Source organism: Triplophysa rosa, unplaced genomic scaffold (assembly GCF_024868665.1).
Source record: "Triplophysa rosa unplaced genomic scaffold, Trosa_1v2 scaffold7_ERROPOS2016172, whole genome shotgun sequence".
Taxonomy (NCBI): domain Eukaryota; kingdom Metazoa; phylum Chordata; class Actinopteri; order Cypriniformes; family Nemacheilidae; genus Triplophysa; species Triplophysa rosa.
This window is the reverse complement of record NW_026634815.1, coordinates 605,976-625,170: the sequence shown is the minus strand read 5'-3', so window position 1 is coordinate 625,170 and position 19,195 is coordinate 605,976. Positions and strand designations below refer to the sequence as shown.

The 19,195-nt window shown below is 39.0% G+C and overlaps 2 protein-coding genes across 4 annotated transcripts in view; both read left to right on the top strand.

Annotated features, from left to right (window-relative positions):
- Nucleotides 1-1,428: 1,428 nt before the first annotated feature.
- ccr8.1 (chemokine (C-C motif) receptor 8.1) lies at nucleotides 1,429-2,750 on the top strand. Of its 2 annotated transcripts, none has more exons than XM_057328778.1 (2): nucleotides 1,429-1,535; nucleotides 1,645-2,750. In XM_057328778.1, the coding sequence occupies exons 1-2, from the start codon at nucleotides 1,453-1,455 to the stop codon at nucleotides 2,726-2,728; spliced, it is 1,167 nt and encodes a 388-aa protein (XP_057184761.1). In that variant the 5' UTR covers nucleotides 1,429-1,452; the 3' UTR covers nucleotides 2,729-2,750. The 2 variants fall into 2 exon arrangements, with proteins under 2 accessions (XP_057184761.1, XP_057184762.1); XM_057328779.1 differs by having other exon boundaries at nucleotides 1,458-1,535; nucleotides 1,615-2,750.
- Nucleotides 2,751-3,931: 1,181 nt separating this feature from the next.
- taf2 (TAF2 RNA polymerase II, TATA box binding protein (TBP)-associated factor) overlaps nucleotides 3,932-19,195 on the top strand; it is a 29,009-nt gene continuing 13,745 nt past the window's right edge. For both annotated transcript variants that reach the window (XM_057328763.1, XM_057328762.1), the window contains exons 1-15: nucleotides 3,932-4,235; nucleotides 4,342-4,396; nucleotides 5,397-5,557; nucleotides 5,743-5,861; nucleotides 6,394-6,535; nucleotides 7,106-7,337; nucleotides 7,645-7,829; nucleotides 10,971-11,084; nucleotides 12,355-12,454; nucleotides 12,548-12,633; nucleotides 17,291-17,426; nucleotides 17,677-17,831; nucleotides 18,212-18,326; nucleotides 18,577-18,686; nucleotides 18,808-18,873. In XM_057328763.1, the coding sequence (XP_057184746.1) occupies nucleotides 4,186-4,235; nucleotides 4,342-4,396; nucleotides 5,397-5,557; nucleotides 5,743-5,861; nucleotides 6,394-6,535; nucleotides 7,106-7,337; nucleotides 7,645-7,829; nucleotides 10,971-11,084; nucleotides 12,355-12,454; nucleotides 12,548-12,633; nucleotides 17,291-17,426; nucleotides 17,677-17,831; nucleotides 18,212-18,326; nucleotides 18,577-18,686; nucleotides 18,808-18,873 (1,826 nt within the window). In that variant the 5' untranslated portion in view covers nucleotides 3,932-4,185. The remainder of the gene's footprint in view (nucleotides 4,236-4,341; nucleotides 4,397-5,396; nucleotides 5,558-5,742; nucleotides 5,862-6,393; nucleotides 6,536-7,105; nucleotides 7,338-7,644; nucleotides 7,830-10,970; nucleotides 11,085-12,354; nucleotides 12,455-12,547; nucleotides 12,634-17,290; nucleotides 17,427-17,676; nucleotides 17,832-18,211; nucleotides 18,327-18,576; nucleotides 18,687-18,807; nucleotides 18,874-19,195) is intronic.

Genomic DNA, 19,195 nt, shown 5'->3' with positions numbered 1-19,195 from the left:
CATTCAGACATACACACCAGCATGGCAATAGCACTCTCCCCATGCGCTTCTTCGGAGCCTTTTAATAGTGCCCCAACCGTTACACAATGTGTTACCACCCCCTGCTGGATAAATCTCACTATACAACACCTAGTCTTGTCACTAAGTCCCCAGTGCATTTTGCATCCGTCCACAGCTCTCCCCTTCTGCCCCGCAGTTTCTCGCTGGTGTCCCAGATCTCCCAGCTGTTGACACCCAGGCACCTCTCCCCAGTGGGTCTAAGCCTTTCTTAACGTGTCATCGATGGGTCGAGTCCTCTCTTACTTCTGTGGCTGCATTCCTCAGTTAGCGGCCGCTTTCCCCGAGCCGGCTGCCGAGTCTGTTGCAGTTTCCCCCATACCGGCCACAGAGTCTGCTACAGCCTTCCACGAGCCGGCCTCAAAGTCAGCTGCAGCCTTCCCTAGCTCCCATGTCAGAGTCTGCAGCAGCTGCCCTAGCTCCCATGTCAGAGTCTGCCGCAGCTTCCCTAGCTCCCATGTCAGAGTCTGCTGCAGCTGCCCTAGCTCCCATGTCAGAGTCCGCTACAGCTGCCCTAGTCCCCGTGTCCGAGTCTGCCGCTGCTTCTTGTCACTAAGTCCCCAGTGGCTTTTGCCTCTGTCCACAGCTCTCTCTCTCTGCCCCACAGTTTCTCACTGGCGTTTCGGACCTCCCAGCTGTTAACACCCAGGCACCTCTCCCCAGTGGGTCTAAGCCTTTCGTAATGAGTCATCGACGGGCCGAGTCCTCTCCCCACGGATTGTTCTCCCCTGTGGGTCTAAGATCTCCCTGAGTGGGTTCAGTCTCTCCCTAGTGAGTTTACATCGGGTCGAGTCCTCTGCCCATGGACATTCGTGCTGCCTGTGGTGCCATTTGGAGTTTTTGTTCTGTTTTGTGTCCGCATCCTTAGTGTGTCATGACACTTACTTGTCTAATGACATACCTTATGTGCAGTATGTGTTTCTAAAACCACTTCCTAATTTCGAGTGTAAGTGCCTGCAATGACAATAAAGGCTTTTGAATTGTTTTCAGTTTTCCTAACATAAACGGATCATATATTGTTTTCCCAGTTTATGCCAATTGTGAAACTTGTTCTGTTCCCTTTTGACTTCCTTATTACAGCATTGTGAAAGTATACTAATACTAATAAAACATAACTGTACTTAACATATTTTAAAGTTTTTTTACTTAACTATTTTAAAAGTTGGAAAACTTGTCGAGTTTTTTGGTTTAAAACAGCAGTAATCACATTTCACAACTTCAAATACAAATATTACAAAACATGACCCTTTTTTATATCTTAGAATAGATAAGCTAAGATGCTATAAGATAATAGCAAGGGTCCTTCCTTAATTTAGCCAGAGGAAGTTTTATAAACCAATGCTTCTACTCAGTGATATATTTCTGTGTCTCATTTTTGGGTAGTTTTGGTTCGTAATGAACAGAACCTCTACACAGCCTCTAAAGACAGAGATGGCCACAAACACTCCTTTTCACATGAATGGTGTTGCATTGTCCAGGTAAGCCCATTTGTCAATAAACTTGAAGCATTACAATAAAGACAGCCCTGTTTACTACTTTTGAATGTTTTTTTTACAGATTTTAATAATAGATTTTCTTCTCTTTAAGTTTGAATGGATCAATTAATGATGAGCCAAACACAACTCCCTTATACAGCTATGACGACTACTACCATGGAAATCTTGATCCATCTGAGTTTTCCCCCTGTGATTATGGCAGTCATGCATCCAGCATCCTACCTGTGTTATACTCCATGTTCTTTGTGGTGGGCATGCTGGATAATTTACTGGTGGTCTGGGTGATCTTGATGAGTCTGAAGCTGAGCAGCATGACTGACATCTGTCTTTTGAACCTGGCTTTAGCTGACCTGCTGCTGGTCTCCTCTCTCCCTTTCTTGGCACACTATGCCAGAGATCAGTGGATCTTTGGAGGTGCCATGTGCACCATTGTGCTAAGTGTCTACCACATTGGGTTCTACAGTGGGATATTCTTCATTGTACTGATGAGTGTTGATCGATATTTAGCTGTTGTTCATGCTGTGTTCTCTTTGAGAGTCAGAACAAGGACATACGGGATTTTAGCCAGTGCGGTCATCTGGTTCATTGCGATTGCAGCTTCATTTCCTGAGCTGATCTACCTTAATATCAGTAAATACAAAAATCAAACCCTCTGTCAATCATATCCAGCGAGTGATGGAGAGTCTCACCGTCATTCAAAGACTGTTGGTATTATTAAAATGAATGTTTTGGGATTAATAATTCCACTCATTGTCATTGGATTTTGTTACTTAATGATACTGAAAAGACTCTTGAGAGCTCGCTCTTCCAGAAAACAGGCCATGCGGCTTGTCATTATAGTTATGGTGGTCTTCTTCTGCTGCTGGACTCCATATAATGTTGCAGCTTTTGTGAAATCTTTAGAGCTGAATGAATTTATAGATTCATCCTGTGAAAGCAGCAAGACAATCACTCTTAGTCTCCAGATCACAGAAGCTGTGTCTTACTTGCACAGCTGCCTTAATCCCATTCTCTATGTGTCTGCAGGAGAGAAATTTAGTAGGCGTCTTTTCCTACTCCTGAATAAAACACCCTTCAGCAGATTACAATTCATGAAGAGTTGCTTTACACAGACCACAGGATCTGTTTATTCACAGACCACAGGTGTGGATGACAAATGTACTACAGCATTGTGAAAGTATACTAATACTAATAAAACATTACTGTACTTAACATATTTTACAGTTTTTTTACTTAACTATTTTAAAAGTTGGAAAACTTGTCGAGTTATTATTTTACTTTAATGTAAAACATTTGGACACCAAGAAATTAGTGAAACATAAACATGAAACACGTTTATGTACAATCACTCAAAATCAATGATTAAATTTCTCTTTTGTGTCCATTTATCTTGAAATCTAACCTTGAAGTCGGAATGTCTGTAAGTTGTTATGTCTTTCAAAGTGAGTCTGGTGTCTGCACCATCACCACACAAAAAAAACATTTATTAACCAAAAACATGAAGCTTTCTTCTAAAAATAAATTAACATCGAATCAAAAGAAGTGCACATTGCCTACAATAATCAAAACGCTTTCCTAAAAACAGTTCTCTTTTTGTCACGACAGCAGCTTTAGTCAAACATGTCAGCAGAACATAATAAACACTTTTTACTTTTGTTAGGCTATTTAAATATACATGTTTAGCACTGTAGCACACTTACTCTCCCGTGCTACAGTACTTAAGTCGTTTTAAAGAAAATAAGGGCGAATTTCCATTTTGTACGTCAGGTAGCTATTAACTTTTGCAACATAATGTTAATATAAATGTATATGAAGAGTTAATTTGCAAACAGATAGCAATAATCATAGCTGTATCCCTTCTAGCCACAACCACAGACAGCGAGCTGAACACAGTTGTGGTTTGAAGGGATATAGCTACATCCGGAAGTGATGCAAAATCTCACCAAAAATAATAATAAATTGCATTAGCTAACGCCTACACCTACCCCAACCCTACACCTAACCTTACAATAATAAAAACAACATTAATCAACTGTAATCAGCGTGACAAAAATTATGCGGTATTGAAGTGCGCATGCCCAGTGGAGGTAGCAGTATCAAAGCCTGTATTCCTGGGTTTTGACTAGAAGGGATACAACTACCTCACTGGGCATGCGCACTTCAATACCGCATATTTTTTGTCACGCTGAAAACAGTTGATGAATATTTTTTTATTATTGTATGGTTAGGTTTAGGGTTGAGGTAGGTGTAGGTGTAGGTGTTAGCTAATGTAATTTATTGTAATTATATGGCGAGAGTTGGCATCACTTTCGGCCGTAGCTGTATCCCTTCTAGCCGTAACGGCTGAACATCCGGGAACTCTGAGCGCGGGAGGTGAAAGGTTACATACAAACAATATGGCGGAACGCACTCACGCACAGTGAAGAAGAGTAATTTTTAGAGTCGCTCGTCTGCAGAACGGGAAAGGATGTTACTGAAGTTTCAGAATCATCTCACAAATTAAAAAATGAAAAACGGATTACACTGATGCTTGAACAAGAAAGAGACCGTCTTTTCTATAAAACCCACTGTAGTTTATGGATTTCTTAAAGCTCTGTGTTTCCGAGGGGTTGGGTGAATAAGCTGAAGAGTCATGAATCGCAAGAAAGACAAGGGCTTTGAGAGCCCACGACCATACAAATTATAAGTATCAAATTAACGTTGCGTGCATGATTTTACGACTGCATACTTGTGTTTGAGTGATTGTAATCTGCCTCTTTAACGCATGGATGTTTGTTTATTTCCTTACGACCCATCAGGTTGTCTGCATCAACAACATCAATTTTCAGAGGAAATCTGTTATTGTAAGTTCAATCTGAGTATTATGTGTGTATAGTAGAAAAATGGAAATTGGCAAAAAAAATCTGATATGAGAGATTTGATCTGTGATTTGCTGTCCAGTACGTTTAGGACAAACATAAGTGTGGATATTGAGAAGACTTTACAAAAAGTATCTGTAACCTTGTTATATTGCATAATGCTGAACAAATCGTTAGGTAACGGAAAACTTTTACAATAAGGTCTCATTCATTAACATGAGTGAATGCATTAGCTCAGTGGTTCTCAAACTGGGAGCCCCAAGATAGATCCAGGGGGGCACAGATTTTGTGGCATTTTACGAAATATAGCATTACATCATAAATGTTATGCAATCAAACATCAGAAGATAAGATCACCAACCAAAAAATGTATGTTCCAGTATTGAATATCTGAATATGTTTTTGGTTTAATTAAAATTCTAAGTTTAAGGGCCACAAAGCGATGCACCCAACACAAAAGGGGGCCTTACAACGAAAAAGTTTGAGAACCACTGCATTAGCTAACTTGAACTTGATTTATGTATAGAACAGACTTGTGTATGGATTGACTGGTTCTCACCATGAATGGGCTAAAGCCTGAGATGCTGGAATGGCGTAAAGAATGAATAAAACAAACAAACATTAACAACATGGAACATGTTTTTTCAACATTTATTTGTCTTTTTTTAATAAAACATATTTTTTATGCATATTAGTTCATTAACTAATTTTAACAGGTAAAATGTTTAATTGTAAAAATGCATTAGTAAATTATGAAATTAACAAACAAAGCTTATTAATGCTGTAGAAGTATTGTTTATTGTTAGTTCACGTTAACTAATTTAGTTAACACGTCTCTATATGAACTACTACCACTCTTACTCTAGTAATGTAGCAATGAAACTAAAGGATCTGCAATAAACTGTTACTGTGTAATATGTAAGCGTAAAAGTGACAGATAATCACAAAAAGTCATATATCTTTGTGCACTTTTTGCTTTGAATAGGGCTATGTAGAGCTGACCATCTTTCCTACAGTGGTGAATTTGAATCGGATCAAGCTAAACAGCAAGCAGTGCCGAATCTACAGGGTGAGAGTGAATGACCTCGAAGCACCTTTCATTTACAATGACCCCACGCTGGAGGTCTGCCATCATGAGTCCAAACAGTAAGTAACTTTTTTTTTTAACTTAAATCTATTTTGCTTAATGACTATTTGCTTAATGAGGATTATTTTTATTTATAATTTTGATGAACTATCCATTTGCGCAAAGGTGCAGAAACTGCAGTAATTTGATTTTGGTGTGATGTGCAGTTTTATATTTGTGCTGTTGCGTTCTCTGTGGTTAACAGGAGGAACCTCAACTACTTTTCCAGCGCTTACACAGCAGCAGTTAGTGCTGTGGACCCAGATGCTGGGAATGGCGAGCTTTCCATTAAAGTTCCATCAGAGCTCTGGAAACAGGGAGATGGTGAGTATATCCAGCGTATCATGGAGTGTCAGTGTAGATCTTGAAAATGGATGTTGCCACTCATGACCTCATAAACTAATGCTTTGTTAATCTGATGTTTTTTATTCTGGGCTGTCATGTCCTACTCCGGGAGGGTTTACATCCTACTCTAATAAAATATTAGCCTGCTAGGCTCTTAGATAGTGGCACTACAGGAGCAGAAATTTACACTTCTATTCTAATTGTTTATTTATTATTTTAAGGAAGACTTTTTTATTTTTGTACACATTTGTGTTAGCAACTAATTCATCATCAGTTTATTACCAGAGTACAGGGTACAAGTATGGTGACAACATGGCAGCTTAGTCTTGAAATTATTTACTATGTGCCATGTTTAATTCACCTCTTATTGTAAAAAGCTATTTTCTTAAGTCATTATTGAACACCTCTGAACAATTGACAATGCTTTATATCGTGTGATGGTATTTTTTTGTGGATGGTACAGTAACAAGGCATCAAGCTGCCCTGCTTATCAGTGCTGTTTTTTTTACAGAAATGAAAGTTCTCAAAGTGTACATTGAGTTCTCACTGGACCAGCCAAAAGGAGGACTGCACTTTGTAGTACCTGATGTGGAAGGAAGTATGGCAGAAAGAGCAGCCCACGTCTTTTCCTTCGGCAACCAGAATTCCACACGGTAAGCGGCAGATACCTCCCCTGAGTTTTTTTCTTCATATATACATCACTGGAGTTTTAGTTCCTCACCACTGTGGAGACTGCTGATATAAGATTAGGTTAAGGCTCGGTAAATTTCATTAACATTGCTTTATTAGAATGGTCTTGTTTGTTTTACAATAACACTGTACTGTGTTCTATCTCTTTCTGTTTTCTTCTTCTTCTGTTAAGCAGCTTTGAAACAATGCACATTGTAAAAAGTGCTATATGAATAAAATTGAATTGAGATATGGTGAAACATAGTATTGTTTGGTTAGGGAAGATTTATGATTGGGATCAAAGCTTTTAACACAAAGATAATCCGTTGATGTAGGGTGATTCTGGTGAATTATTGAAATTATTTAGCATGTAGCATAATTGTACTCTTGGGCAAAGCCTCAGAACCTAGAGTTTCTTTTAAATGTGTTAACAATTATTGCACTGAATTTACTTGGGAAGATAGCTTTGGAGAATCTCTTCAGTGAAGAAAGAGAAACAAAATATTCAAAATTTTGATTGCAGTATCTTCAATAATCCAAATTTCTTCCGCCAGGTTCTGGTTTCCGTGTGTAGACTCGTACTCAGAACTGTGCACGTGGAAGCTGGAGTTCACTGTGGATGCCTCTATGGTGGCTGTGTCCTGTGGGGATTTAGTGGAGACCGTCTACACTCACGACATGCGCAAGAAAACCTTCCACTACATGCTGCCCATCCCTACTGCTGCCCCTAACATCTCTCTGGCTGTAGGGCCCTTCGAGATTCTGGTTGATCCCTACATGCATGAGGTGTGTGTGTGTATCTAAGAGTAAATCTGACTTTGTTTAGTCTAGAATTAATTATGCAGCAGTTAGGAGATGTTTACTGAAAGGATAACAGACTTGCTAGAGCAAATTTCACTTTCACAATTAGCCACCAGATGGTGGTATGCGGTTTCCATGTATTGTACATAGATTGTAGATGACAACCAAGATCAAGTCCAATTAGAAAATTTTATTCACACATTCATGGTCTTTTCATTATTTATTTACACAATTGTTAAAATTACTTAACTTTAATATACTTTTTTTTAATGATATTTATTGTGCTTCACAGGTGACTCATTTTTGCCTGCCTCAGCTTCTGCCCCTGTTGAAGCACACCATGTCCTACCTACATGAGATCTTCGAGTTCTACGAGGAGATCCTTACCTGCCGCTACCCTTATTCTTGCTTCAAGACTGTCTTTGTGGACGAGTCTTATGTGCAGGTCTCATCATATGCATCCATGAGTATTTTTAGGTAATTTTATAATTGCTGTTTCCTTCCGTATGTTATTTCGACATTCTGCTCATTGAAACTACATATACAACAGACACTTGAAATTTTGAAGCATATAATGGGCCTCATTCATGAAACACGAGCAAAACGATTTTTTGTGTAAATCGTTCGTAAAGTCGTTTTGACGTAAATTTTCGGATTCATGAAAATGTTCGTATTTTCAAAATGTTAATTGGTAGGAAGAAATATACACCTGCTCCATAGCATGTGTAAATAGTGCGTAAAACTGCATGTAACGTTCTTTATTCTTTTAGACAAACTGATGACACTACATTTTGATGCACTATGTATCATAATGATATTCCACGAGTTCTTTTGCCCTCTCTTTTATAATTTTTTACTTTTTAACTTTGGGTAAAACGCAGAGCTCGTTACTGTCCTTCTTTACACAGCCGTCCAATCACAGCGGAGATGAGGCGGGACAAACACTACATTGACCAACCATCATACACAACAATGGAGAAGTTAATATTAATGGTTACTGCATTTTCATATTAAGTAATATTCTTTAAAATAAGATACTAGTAGGCTAATAGAGCGTTTCCACCAAACGCGACTTACGCGAATAAATCGCGCTATTCGCGCGTAGTTGGACGCTTGAACATTTTGAGTTTACTCGCTTCATTCGCGTGTGAAATTCACTTCAAAACAGACGCGAATTCACGTCATGGGAGGGGCTTCTGCCATGCGGCTCCAGTCTCGTGTGTGTATATACGTATATATATATATAAAGCTCAAATTGAGTAAAGATCGTTTTTTACAATTTACCAGATTGTCCGACCTCCTCACTCACTTTTTATTCCTGTTTCGATAAAAGTAAGAAGATGTAGCGTACAGCTCCGGGTATCCACATACAGCGACGATGATTTTGTCTTCCATTGTTGTTTCGGATTTCTGCCTCCGACAGCTACATCATTTATCACGTCACTACTAGAGCAAGCTCCTGATCGGTTAACACAGCGCGAATTTTCGCCAAAGTTCAGATTTTTCAACTCGCTCGAATCACGCGTTACGCGTCAAACGTCCGAAACGCTCAATTTGTGCGAATCGCGTCATTCGCGCCGCAGGATGTCCTGTCGTGTCTTTGCATTGACTTAACATGTAAATCACTCGCGCTTAATGCTTCATTCGCGTTTGGTGGGAACGCTACGGTGGCCCTTAACCGCAAGTCGGAAAAAAAAAAACAGTGTCCTAGACCCTTTCTGAGCCTAAGTCCGAAGACTTTCTCTCTCTGTCTCTCTCTGTCTGTCAGATTTTTTCCTCTCTCTTTTTTCGTTCTTCAAAACTTTTTTTTTTCGTTCTTCAAAACTTTTTTTTGCTCTTCAAAACTTTTTTTTTCGCTCTTGCTCTTCAAAACTTTTTTTCTCGCTCTTCAAAACTTTTTTTCTCGCTCTTCAAAACTTTTTTTTTCGCTCTTCAAAACTTTTTTTTCGTCTTCAAAACATTTTGTTAATGAAGTTAAAACGGGGTCATCTTACATTAGGAATAGATGCGTGTCCGGTGCGCTACTGTTTCACACTGGACGAATGAGCATGTATGGTGCAGCTGAAACGCGACTGCCTGTGTACCATCCGTTTTCCCCTCACGTGATGCATACAATATAAGCATGTAACATGTACTTGTATCTGTTTTGTTCTCCCGTTTGTTTATTAAACATAAGCATATAACAATGCTGTGAATACGCGCATCTGGCGCGTGCGCTGTGGCTGAGTTGTTGCAACTGCACCGCGTCACTTTGCCACCGGTGGTCCGCCACTGGCCCGCTGACCATAGGCTATGTTGGCTGGGGATGGGCAAACGGGACAGCGAGAGGCTTGCCACCGTCGCGCTTGTTTAGATTAATATACAACTAAAACCAACTCCAGCTGTTCAGATGCAGAACCCTCTAAAAAACACCTCCCTCACACAGTATAGACTACATTAATCAAATAATATTGCTTTTAAACCTGCTGAATACCACACTCTGCCCGGTCTGAAATGTCTGGTATTGCTAAAAGTAAATGTAGGACCCTGATAAAGTCCTCTGAACTTCATAGAACCTTATCACGTCTTGAGTCGCGTAATTGTTTTATACAAGGTGGTCAGGCATTGGATTTCATGCATACTGATAGTGACACCTGCTGGCCGAAGTTGGTACCGCATGCTAATGTTAGCTAGCCATCATTTTTTCTCTCACTTGTGTTGCTCTTAGAGGAAAAAAGTTTTGAAGAGTGAAAAAAAAAGTTTTGAAGAGCGAAAAAAAAAGTTTTGAAGAACGAACAAAAAAAGTTTTGAAGAGGAAAAAAGTTTCAAGGAGAGAGGAAAAAATCTGACAGACAGATAGAGACAGAGAGAGAAAGTCTTCGGACTTAGGCTCAGAAAGGGTCTAGGACACTGTTTTTATTTTTCTTCCCACAAATTTTTTTTTTCACCTTGCGGTTCAGGGCCACCATAGAACACAGCATAACTGTTGCGAATATTCTAAATCACACCTACCAACGCATCTCCGCAATAACGCGCAGTGCCTCCAAAGCGTCCTTAGGCGCCACCAGCTGGTCGTTTTCAGAAGAGCACGAGGTGTTATTATTTTAGCTGGTGGACACAGTTTAATTGATTAATGTATTGCTAAGCATATAGCCTATTAGTATATTATGCAATATAATGTTGCCAAACCAGAGAATGAAGTCCAGAGGATTCCGGCATTCCTAGATACGTAATTTGCGTGCTCATTTTGAATGAGCGTGCATGCACGCCCTGTTTACGAGTGATTGGAAGTCATTAACATACACACATTTTACTATCAGATCTGACGTTTACGAAGTATTTGTGAATCTGGAGGAAAGTTTTCGGGAAGGTCTGTTTTACACGCAAATTACTCAGAATTTACTCATATATTTACAAATGTTTCATGAATGAGGCCCAATATGTGTAATGCATCTGAATAATCTTTATATTAAAGATTGTTTAAAACTAGAAATATTTTAATACAATAAATAAGACAACATTAAATTATTCTATAGTTTGGTTTTAATTGCAAGTTCAGATGTTTTTGTAAGCTAGAATGTTATTTGATCCTCCCTCATTCTCTTGTGTTTTGCTGTGCTTTGGTGTCTCTCCTTTCAGTACCAACCATCTGCACAGTGGTATGATCATAGATCAGACTCCTCTGAGCAGACGCTTTCTGGCACAGGCTCTAGCCCAACAGTTCTTCGGCTGCTTCATCTCTAGAATGTCTTGGTAAGTGGATCGGGACAGTGAAGGGGTGGTAAAACATCTGGATGTTTGGTAGACGCAGAAGCATCTCAAGTTTATTTTCAATGTTTCTGGTCATTTTCCGTTCCCCATTATTGAAGGGATAGATTACCCCCCCAAAAAAATCTGTCATCATTTATTTGCCTTCATGTTGTTCATAACTGTATATGGCTCTTGTCACTGTGGAACACAAAAGAAGATATTTTAAGGAATGTTTCAGTGGTTTTGCATCTGCACATTGGAAGTTAGTCAGGGCCAGTGTTGTTTGCTTACCAACGTTTATCAAAATCCTTTGTGTTCCGCAGAAGAAAGAAAGTGATGCAGGTTTGAAATGACATGCACAAAAATGATGAACTATCCCTGATGAACTGTTTTTAAAACATTTCAGTGCGGATTGTTTATAATGTCACAGTGTAATGCAGGCTCATAAAGAGAATGTTATTTAATGTTGGGGCAGATACAAATCGTATTAAATTCAACAACAGACACGCAGCCATAGTCCAATTGCAACAGTCATGGAGAGATTGTTGTGAATTGCTCACACTGTTTTCAGTTTTCACATTGAAAACACATGTGGTTGTGATTGTGGCTTTGGCAATAACTCACTAAGAGACGCTGATCAATAGTGTATTGTTTTTCATTGTCTTTCTGCTCTGCACCAGTTCTTCAGTTTCTAACTGAAGTTCTCTGCCCCTTCTGTATGTGCGTGTATGTGTCCGTTTGGTCCAGTGATGTATTGCTTTGTCCAAGTCTTTGATTTCCTCTTACAATAGACCCCCTTGTGCGCTAAAAGCCTGAAATCCGAATCAGATGTGTGGACTTCTATAGCAGACTTTTATTTATTTATTTGGGCATGTACAGGCCCCTACTGGAGAAGTGCACCGGCTTTGAAATGGAGAGCAGTCGCCTGCCTGCAATTAATAGTGTTGTTTAATGCAGTTCAACCCTGTAATTGAAGACAGTGGGTTTCGAGCAGGCGGTCTCCAGCACTAATCCATTCAAACAGACCCGCATCTGTCTTTCCGACACCAGATCTTGGTCAAAACGGCATTAAACCTTCTAACTAATACATCTAGTGTGTATATGTTACATGTATGCTGCAGTATCATATTAGAGTAATTTTGGCTTATGACTTGTATTTGAGTGATCTTACTTGGAATAATGAATAAAACTGGCCAAGGCTGGATAAGAATATAGCACTGAATGAAATTTGTTGTCAGAATAATGTTGGAAATGTTGTGAATTTAAACCACAGGTCCGATGAGTGGGTTTTAAAAGGAATTTCAGGATACATTTATGGCCTCTACCTGAAGAAAACCTTTGGAGTCAATGAATACCGTCACTGGATCAAAGAGGTTTGAGAAATGCCCGATATTACACAGATTTTTTATGTGTATTAAATATAAACATCACGCTCTGGGGTATTAATTTGTTTTTTTTATTCAAAGGAACTGGACAAGATTGTGCAATATGAGCTGAAGATGGGAGGTGTCTTGTTGCATCCCACCTTCTCTGGAGGGAAAGAAAAAGACAAGTAATTTAAAAAACAATAATATTTAATGTATTATAAACGTGGCTTCATTTTCTTTAAAGGAACAATACATCATTTTTAGGAGGATCTATTGACTATTAACTATTTCTTCAGAGGTGTATAAAGACCTTACATAATGAACCATTAAGTTTGTAATACCTTAGAATAAGCTATTTATATCTACATACAGAGCGGCCCTACATACAAACCCGATTCCAAAAAAGTTGGGACACTGTACAAATTGTGAATAAAAACAGAATGCAATGATGTGGAAGTTTCAAATTTCAATATTTTATTCAGAATACAACATAGATGACATATCAAATGTTTAAACTGAGAGAATGTATCATTTTAAGGGAAAAATAAGTTGATTTTAAATTTCATGGCATCAACACATCTCAAAAAAGTTGGGACAAGGCCATGTTTACCACTGTGTGGCATCCCCTCTTCTTTTTATAACAGTCTGCAAACGTCTGGGGACTGAGGAGACAAGTTGCTCAAGTTTAGGAATAGGAATGTTGTCCCATTCTTGTCTAATACAGGCTTCTAGTTGCTCGACTGTCTTAGGTCTTCTTTGTCGCATCTTCCTCTTTATGATGCGCCAAATGTTTTCTATGGGTGAAAGATCTGGACTGCAGGCTGGCCATTTCAGTACCCGGATCCTTCTTCTACGCAGCCATGATGTTGTAATTGATGCAGTATGTGGTCTGGCATTGTCATGTTGGAAAATGCAAGGTCTTCCCTGAAAGAGACGACGTCTGGATGGGAGCATATGTTGTTCTAGAACTTGGATATACCTTTCAGCATTGATGGTGCCTTTCCAGATGTGTAAGCTGCCCATGCCACACGCACTCATGCAACCCCATACCATCAGAGATGCAGGCTTCTGAACTGAGCGCTGATAACAACTTGGGTTGTCCTTGTCCTCTTTAGTCCGGATGACATGGCGTCCCAGTTTTCCAAAAAGAACTTCAAATTTTGATTCGTCTGACCACAGAACAGTTTTCCACTTTGCCACAGTCCATTTTAAATGAGCCTTGGCCCAGAGAAAACGCCTGCGCTTCTGGATCATGTTTAGATATGGCTTCTTTTTTGACCTATAGAGTTTTAGCCGGCAACGGCGAATGGCACGGTGGATTGTGTTCACCGACAATGTTTTCTGGAAGTATTCCTGAGCCCATGTTGTGATTTCCATTACAGTAGCATTCCTGTATGTGATGCAGTGCCGTCTAAGGGCCCGAAGATCACGGGCATCCAGTATGGTTTTCCGGCCTTGACCCTTACGCACAGAGATTGTTCCAGATTCTCTGAATCTTTGGATGATATTATGCACTGTAGATGATGATAACTTCAAACTCTTTGCAATTTTTCTCTGAGAAACTCCTTTCTGATATTGCTCCACTATTTTTCGCCGCAGCATTGGGGGAATTGGTGATCCTCTGCCCATCTTGACTTCTGAGAGACACTGCCACTCTGAGTGGCTCTTTTTATACCCAATCATGTTGCCAATTGACCTAATAAGTTGCAAATTGGTCCTCCAGCTGTTCCTTATATGTACATTTAACTTTTTCGGCCTCTTATTGCTACCTGTCCCAACTTTTTTGGAATGTGTAGCTCTCATGAAATCCAAAATGAGCCAATATTTGGCATGACATTTCAAAATGTCTCACTTTCAACATTTGATATGTTATCTATATTCTATTGTGAATAAAATATAAGTTTATGAGATTCGTAAATTATTGCATTCCTTTTTTATTCACAATTTGTACAGTGTCCCAACTTTTTTGGAATCGGGTTTGTACATTGAATTCGCCGCCATGTTTTGTACAGCAGCCCTAAACGGACAAACAACTCTACAACGCGTGTTTTCTCTTCCTCTCCGCTGCGGTATCGTGGTGAAACGGATCGTGGGAAGAGCCGTGATTCGTACGGATCGTGCTCTCCGGTGCGGAACGCATGTAACCCGCGGATTAACTGAAAGTTTATTCATCATTGAGTAAAAGAGTAAAACGCGCTCTCGCTCGCTCTCCAGTTTCAGCTCCAACGCGTTCTCGCTCTCTCTCTCAAGTATCTGGACGAGTACAATATTAAAGCGGTTCCACATAAACAATGACGCTCAAAACTGCTCCGTCACACAGCTAGTGTTGCTTTCGTCAACGAAAATTGTGACTAAATATTGTCGTCAACGAACCTTTATCACGTGACGAAAACGAGACGAGAGGAGACGCAACGTAAATACTGGTCATGTGACGATGACTATAATTAAATGTATAATGCAATATTGTTGACGAATAAAAACGAGACTAAATGTTGTTTACAAAATAAAAACTATGCTAAAATGTCTCTTCATTTTCGTTGACCAAAACGAGACGAGACGAAATGTTATAACGTTATTTCGTCTGATGCTTTAACCTAGATGCGGAGCGGAATCCTGTTATTTAAATGTCATCTGGCTGTTCTGCGTGTCTGAGTGAATTATGTGCACAGTTTAACGTACAACACGAGTGATGGTCGAGGATTTATCAGCGTCTGCACTGTATGAGGATATGAACAAATGAACTTCATCTCCTGAGTTGCTCTGAGAGTTTATTTTACGAGCGTTTACTGTTTGAGTGAAGCTATCAGCAAACAAAAAACTCAAGCGTCTTCCCAAAGACCCGTCAAAATAAAAGTCCCGTTAAATTGAACACTCCGACAAAAATACTTTAGTGAACTATAGTATTTGCTATTGAAAATTGTAGTGCCCTTGTAGTAAATTTATAAACACTGTATACTATAGTAAAGTTCAAAAACACGATAGTATCTAAGACTTTTACTGCAGTTTACTATAGTACACTACAGTCATTTATGTGGACAAATATACCACTATTGTATAGTAAAAAAGGAAAAACACACAAATTAGAAAAATTAAAACAAATTTAGGTAGTGTAAAAATGATATGGCCCTAATTTATGTAACATGAATGTCTTTTGTCAGTTACCTGCCTTTTCATGATTTAAATTTCATGATGAACTGCACTTGCATCATTTTTTTTTTATGATGACAACCGACAATTTATACTTGTGCTCCTACTGTTTGGCCTGTGCTACCAAACTTTAAACCTCTCTAGCTCCAGTGCTATGTGCAAAAAAGTCTGCATTAATTTACTGCATTCTGTATGCTACTACATGGCACTGAGGGCAGTCACTCTTTTCCTGTTGGTTCTTTGCAATGCTGGCAAATGTAACCTTCCAGTTGACTTGCGAAATCACTTCCATTTGTTTTATTAATAAAGGATATTGGAAGTAAAATCGGTCTGGGTAATTACAAATACTTTGATTTTAATAGTCACACAGCAAGAAAAAGAAAATTTGTATAGGAAAAAGGTGCATCGAGAATCGTTTTATCATCGCATCGCAGCCCTCTGAATCGTAATCAAATCGCATCGTACCTAGAGATTCCCACCCCTACCGATGGCCGTAAATTCAAATCAGAGCGTCTTCCGTGTCTGGAATGGATGTATTCTTGAGTCTGTAAGGTAACAATAATATAATAAGATAACCTTGTTTGAAATGGGTTTGGCTAAAATAAAATTTTGGTTTCGTCTAGGTACTTACACTATATTGACTGGGTTAAATAGAATTGCATTACTAAAAAGAGAGTAAAATAGAATTTTCATTGACTAAAACTAGAATGTCATCAGTTTTCGTCGACTAAGACTAGATGAAAATAGTCATGGAAAATTCTGACTAAAATAAGACTAAAATGCTCAGACTTTTAGTCGACTGAAACTTGACTAGACTAAAAAGAGTATGAACGTGACTAAAACTAATAAAAACTAAAATGACAGCTTGACACAAAGACTAGACTAAAACTAAAATTAAAACAGGCCGCCAAAAACAACACTACACACAGCTAATATTACAACAACATATCTTGGTATGTTAGTATGTTACTCACATACTGATCTGAATCAAAGCAACCTCCTCGGGGGTGATTTTTAGACGATCTTTCTCTCCTACGTCTCTCTCTGCTAGAAATTATCTCCATAGATATATGTGAGTACATATCTGCTAAAAGCCTTAGTCCTAACGTGTCTCTGCTGTAAAGTCTTTATAATATTAACGTAGGTCCTAGCTCCTGCCTGACTTTTATCCTTCTTTTTAAACTTAAAATCCACAAACCTTTTATTTTCTGTAATACGTAAGTCATAGCACTTTCTACAGTCTTTCTAATGCCCGCAAAATCTCTTCCCTGCGTCAACATGAGAACGACATCTTTTTGTACTGTGGTGGCCACCGTCGTGTTTGGACTGAGCGATTCGTGGCAAATCTATAATACAACGCTAGTGGCCGCTGATAATTAAGAACTGCGCCTTTAAAGTAATGTTAGTTTAAATAAGAAATTTTGCCAGACATACTGGACAAACTGTTTTGTCAGTTACATAAACAGATATCTTCATTATTTAGTTCCTGGGTTTTCTTCAGCCCATAAACTGTCAACACCTCTCAACAAATTAGCCATACATCTTATCCTTGCTATGGTGGCATAGCATTTTAGAGCTAGTTCCAGTTTTTCTACCCTTTAGTCATTTGTTAAAGTTCTGTCAGGAGTTTGCATGATGTCGTTTCACATAAGGGAACTATGCCAGATTATCACAATCTGTGGCTTTTCTTTTTAGCCCAACGCCTCACCTTTTCTTCTCAATCAAACACCCACATACGCTGTCCTGGGAGTATTATAAGATGTTCCAGTGCAAAGCTCACCTGGTGATGCGGCTCATTGAGAACAGGATCAGCATGGAGTTCATGCTTCAGGTGAACATACTGAAATACCCCTCATTTGAGTATTAAAGTGCTTTATAAATTTGGTAGTTCCTCTGTGCTGTGGTTTCTTCAATCTTGAACAATTTAAGCAGCGTGAAGTATTATACAACCCAAACTTCAGATTTAGACCACCCAGATTAGGCAACCAGCTCTTCATATTAAACTTTAATTGTTCCTGTGGTTAAGTGTAAATGTGTCAAGCATGTTGAAGCTCACTCTGAGGTTCTTATAATCTCATCAGGTGTTTAACAAGCTCTTGAGTCTGGCCAGCACGGCATCATCCCAAAAATATCAGTCTCACATGTGGAGCCAGATGCTGGTGTCCACCTCTGGGTTCCTCAAATCTATCTCCAATGTGTCGGGGAAGGACATCGGACCTCTCATCAAGCAGTGGGTGTATCCTTCAAATGCTGGTTTCATAAACTTTCCCGCTGTCCGATTTCCAGCCTGGTTGATGATTTTGTCTCTTGTTTTGCTCTGTGGTCTTTGTTTTAAACTTAAACTCAATATTTCATGTTCATTTTTATGAACTTGGTAAGTAGCCTTGTAATAAATGGCATAATGTTCAGTCATCTTGGTTTTAATACAAAAAAAGAACTCCTTTAGGGTGACTGACTGTACACATGCAGCGCTGTTTCTTGCATTGCATTATTTACACTTAATGCAATGGCTGATTGAATTGTTTTAGCATGAAATCATTGAAACAGTTTTGCTCATGTGTGACCTTACGTACTTGGAAGTTCTTTTGTACATTATCTTTGACTCGGCAACCTCAGAGACCAGAGTGCGGTGGTCAAATTTTTTGGCAGTTTTGCCTTCAACAGAAAAAGAAACGTATTGGAGCTAGAGATCCGTCAGGACTACACATCATCTGGCACTCAGAAATATGTGGTGAGTGTGCACATTGACATATTGTGCATTGGCGTTTGGGGCGACCCGAGTTCAAGTCTGTCGAGCTTGTGGTCTTTTCCTAACTCCTGTTTTTTCACTCTCTCACACCGTATGGTTTCTTGTCGTCTCTCAACTGTCCTATCCAATAAAAAGTTATAAAGCCAAAAAGAATGATTGGTCTTCTAAATTGTCCAAGCAGAGATAATCTGCTGATTGGGAACTCATATATGCACACTTGTTTTTTCAACAGGGCCCGATTAAAGTGACAGTGCAGGAGCTGGATGGCTCATTTAATCACACCTTGCAAATAGAGGAGAACAGTCTAAAACATGACATTCCCTGCCACTCCAAAAGCAGAAGGTGATTTATTCATCTAGATCATTATTTTTCTATTAATGTGCCCTCATGATCTTTCATCAAAAAAAATAAACGGATAATCTCTCTCTCTCTCTCTCTCTCTCTCTCTCTCTCTCTCTCTCAGAAACAAGAAGAAGAAAATCCCTCTGATGAATGGAGAAGAAGTTGACATGGATTTATCAGCCATGGAGTAAGATGTTCAAAATATTTTGTCTGTCTCCTTGTGTACATCATGTAGATCAATGAGTATTTCAGAGCTTTACATTTATTCAGGTGGCAGAGGCTTTATCCAAAGTGACTTACAAATGAGAGAGCAAATAACAATAGTAACATTTCTTGTAGGGCTGTCAAATCATAAATCATAGTTAATCACATCCAGAATAAAAGTTTGTGTTAAGTCTACTGTGCATATTAATTTTGTATTAATAGACACATATGTGTTTACATATTTAGGAAATATGTTGACGTATTATTTATATTGACCAATAATTTAAACTATAAATAAATGTTTA

What these genes read in the sequence shown, in the direction of transcription:
- ccr8.1 (XM_057328778.1), top strand. Translation starts at nt 1,453, where the DNA reads ATGAACAGAACCTCTACACAGCCTCTAAAGACAGAGATGGCCACAAAC. An exon ending in AATGGTGTTGCATTGTCCAG is followed by an intron (nt 1,536 to 1,644) that starts GTAAGCCCATTT and finishes CTTCTCTTTAAG; the next exon opens with TTTGAATGGATCAATTAATG.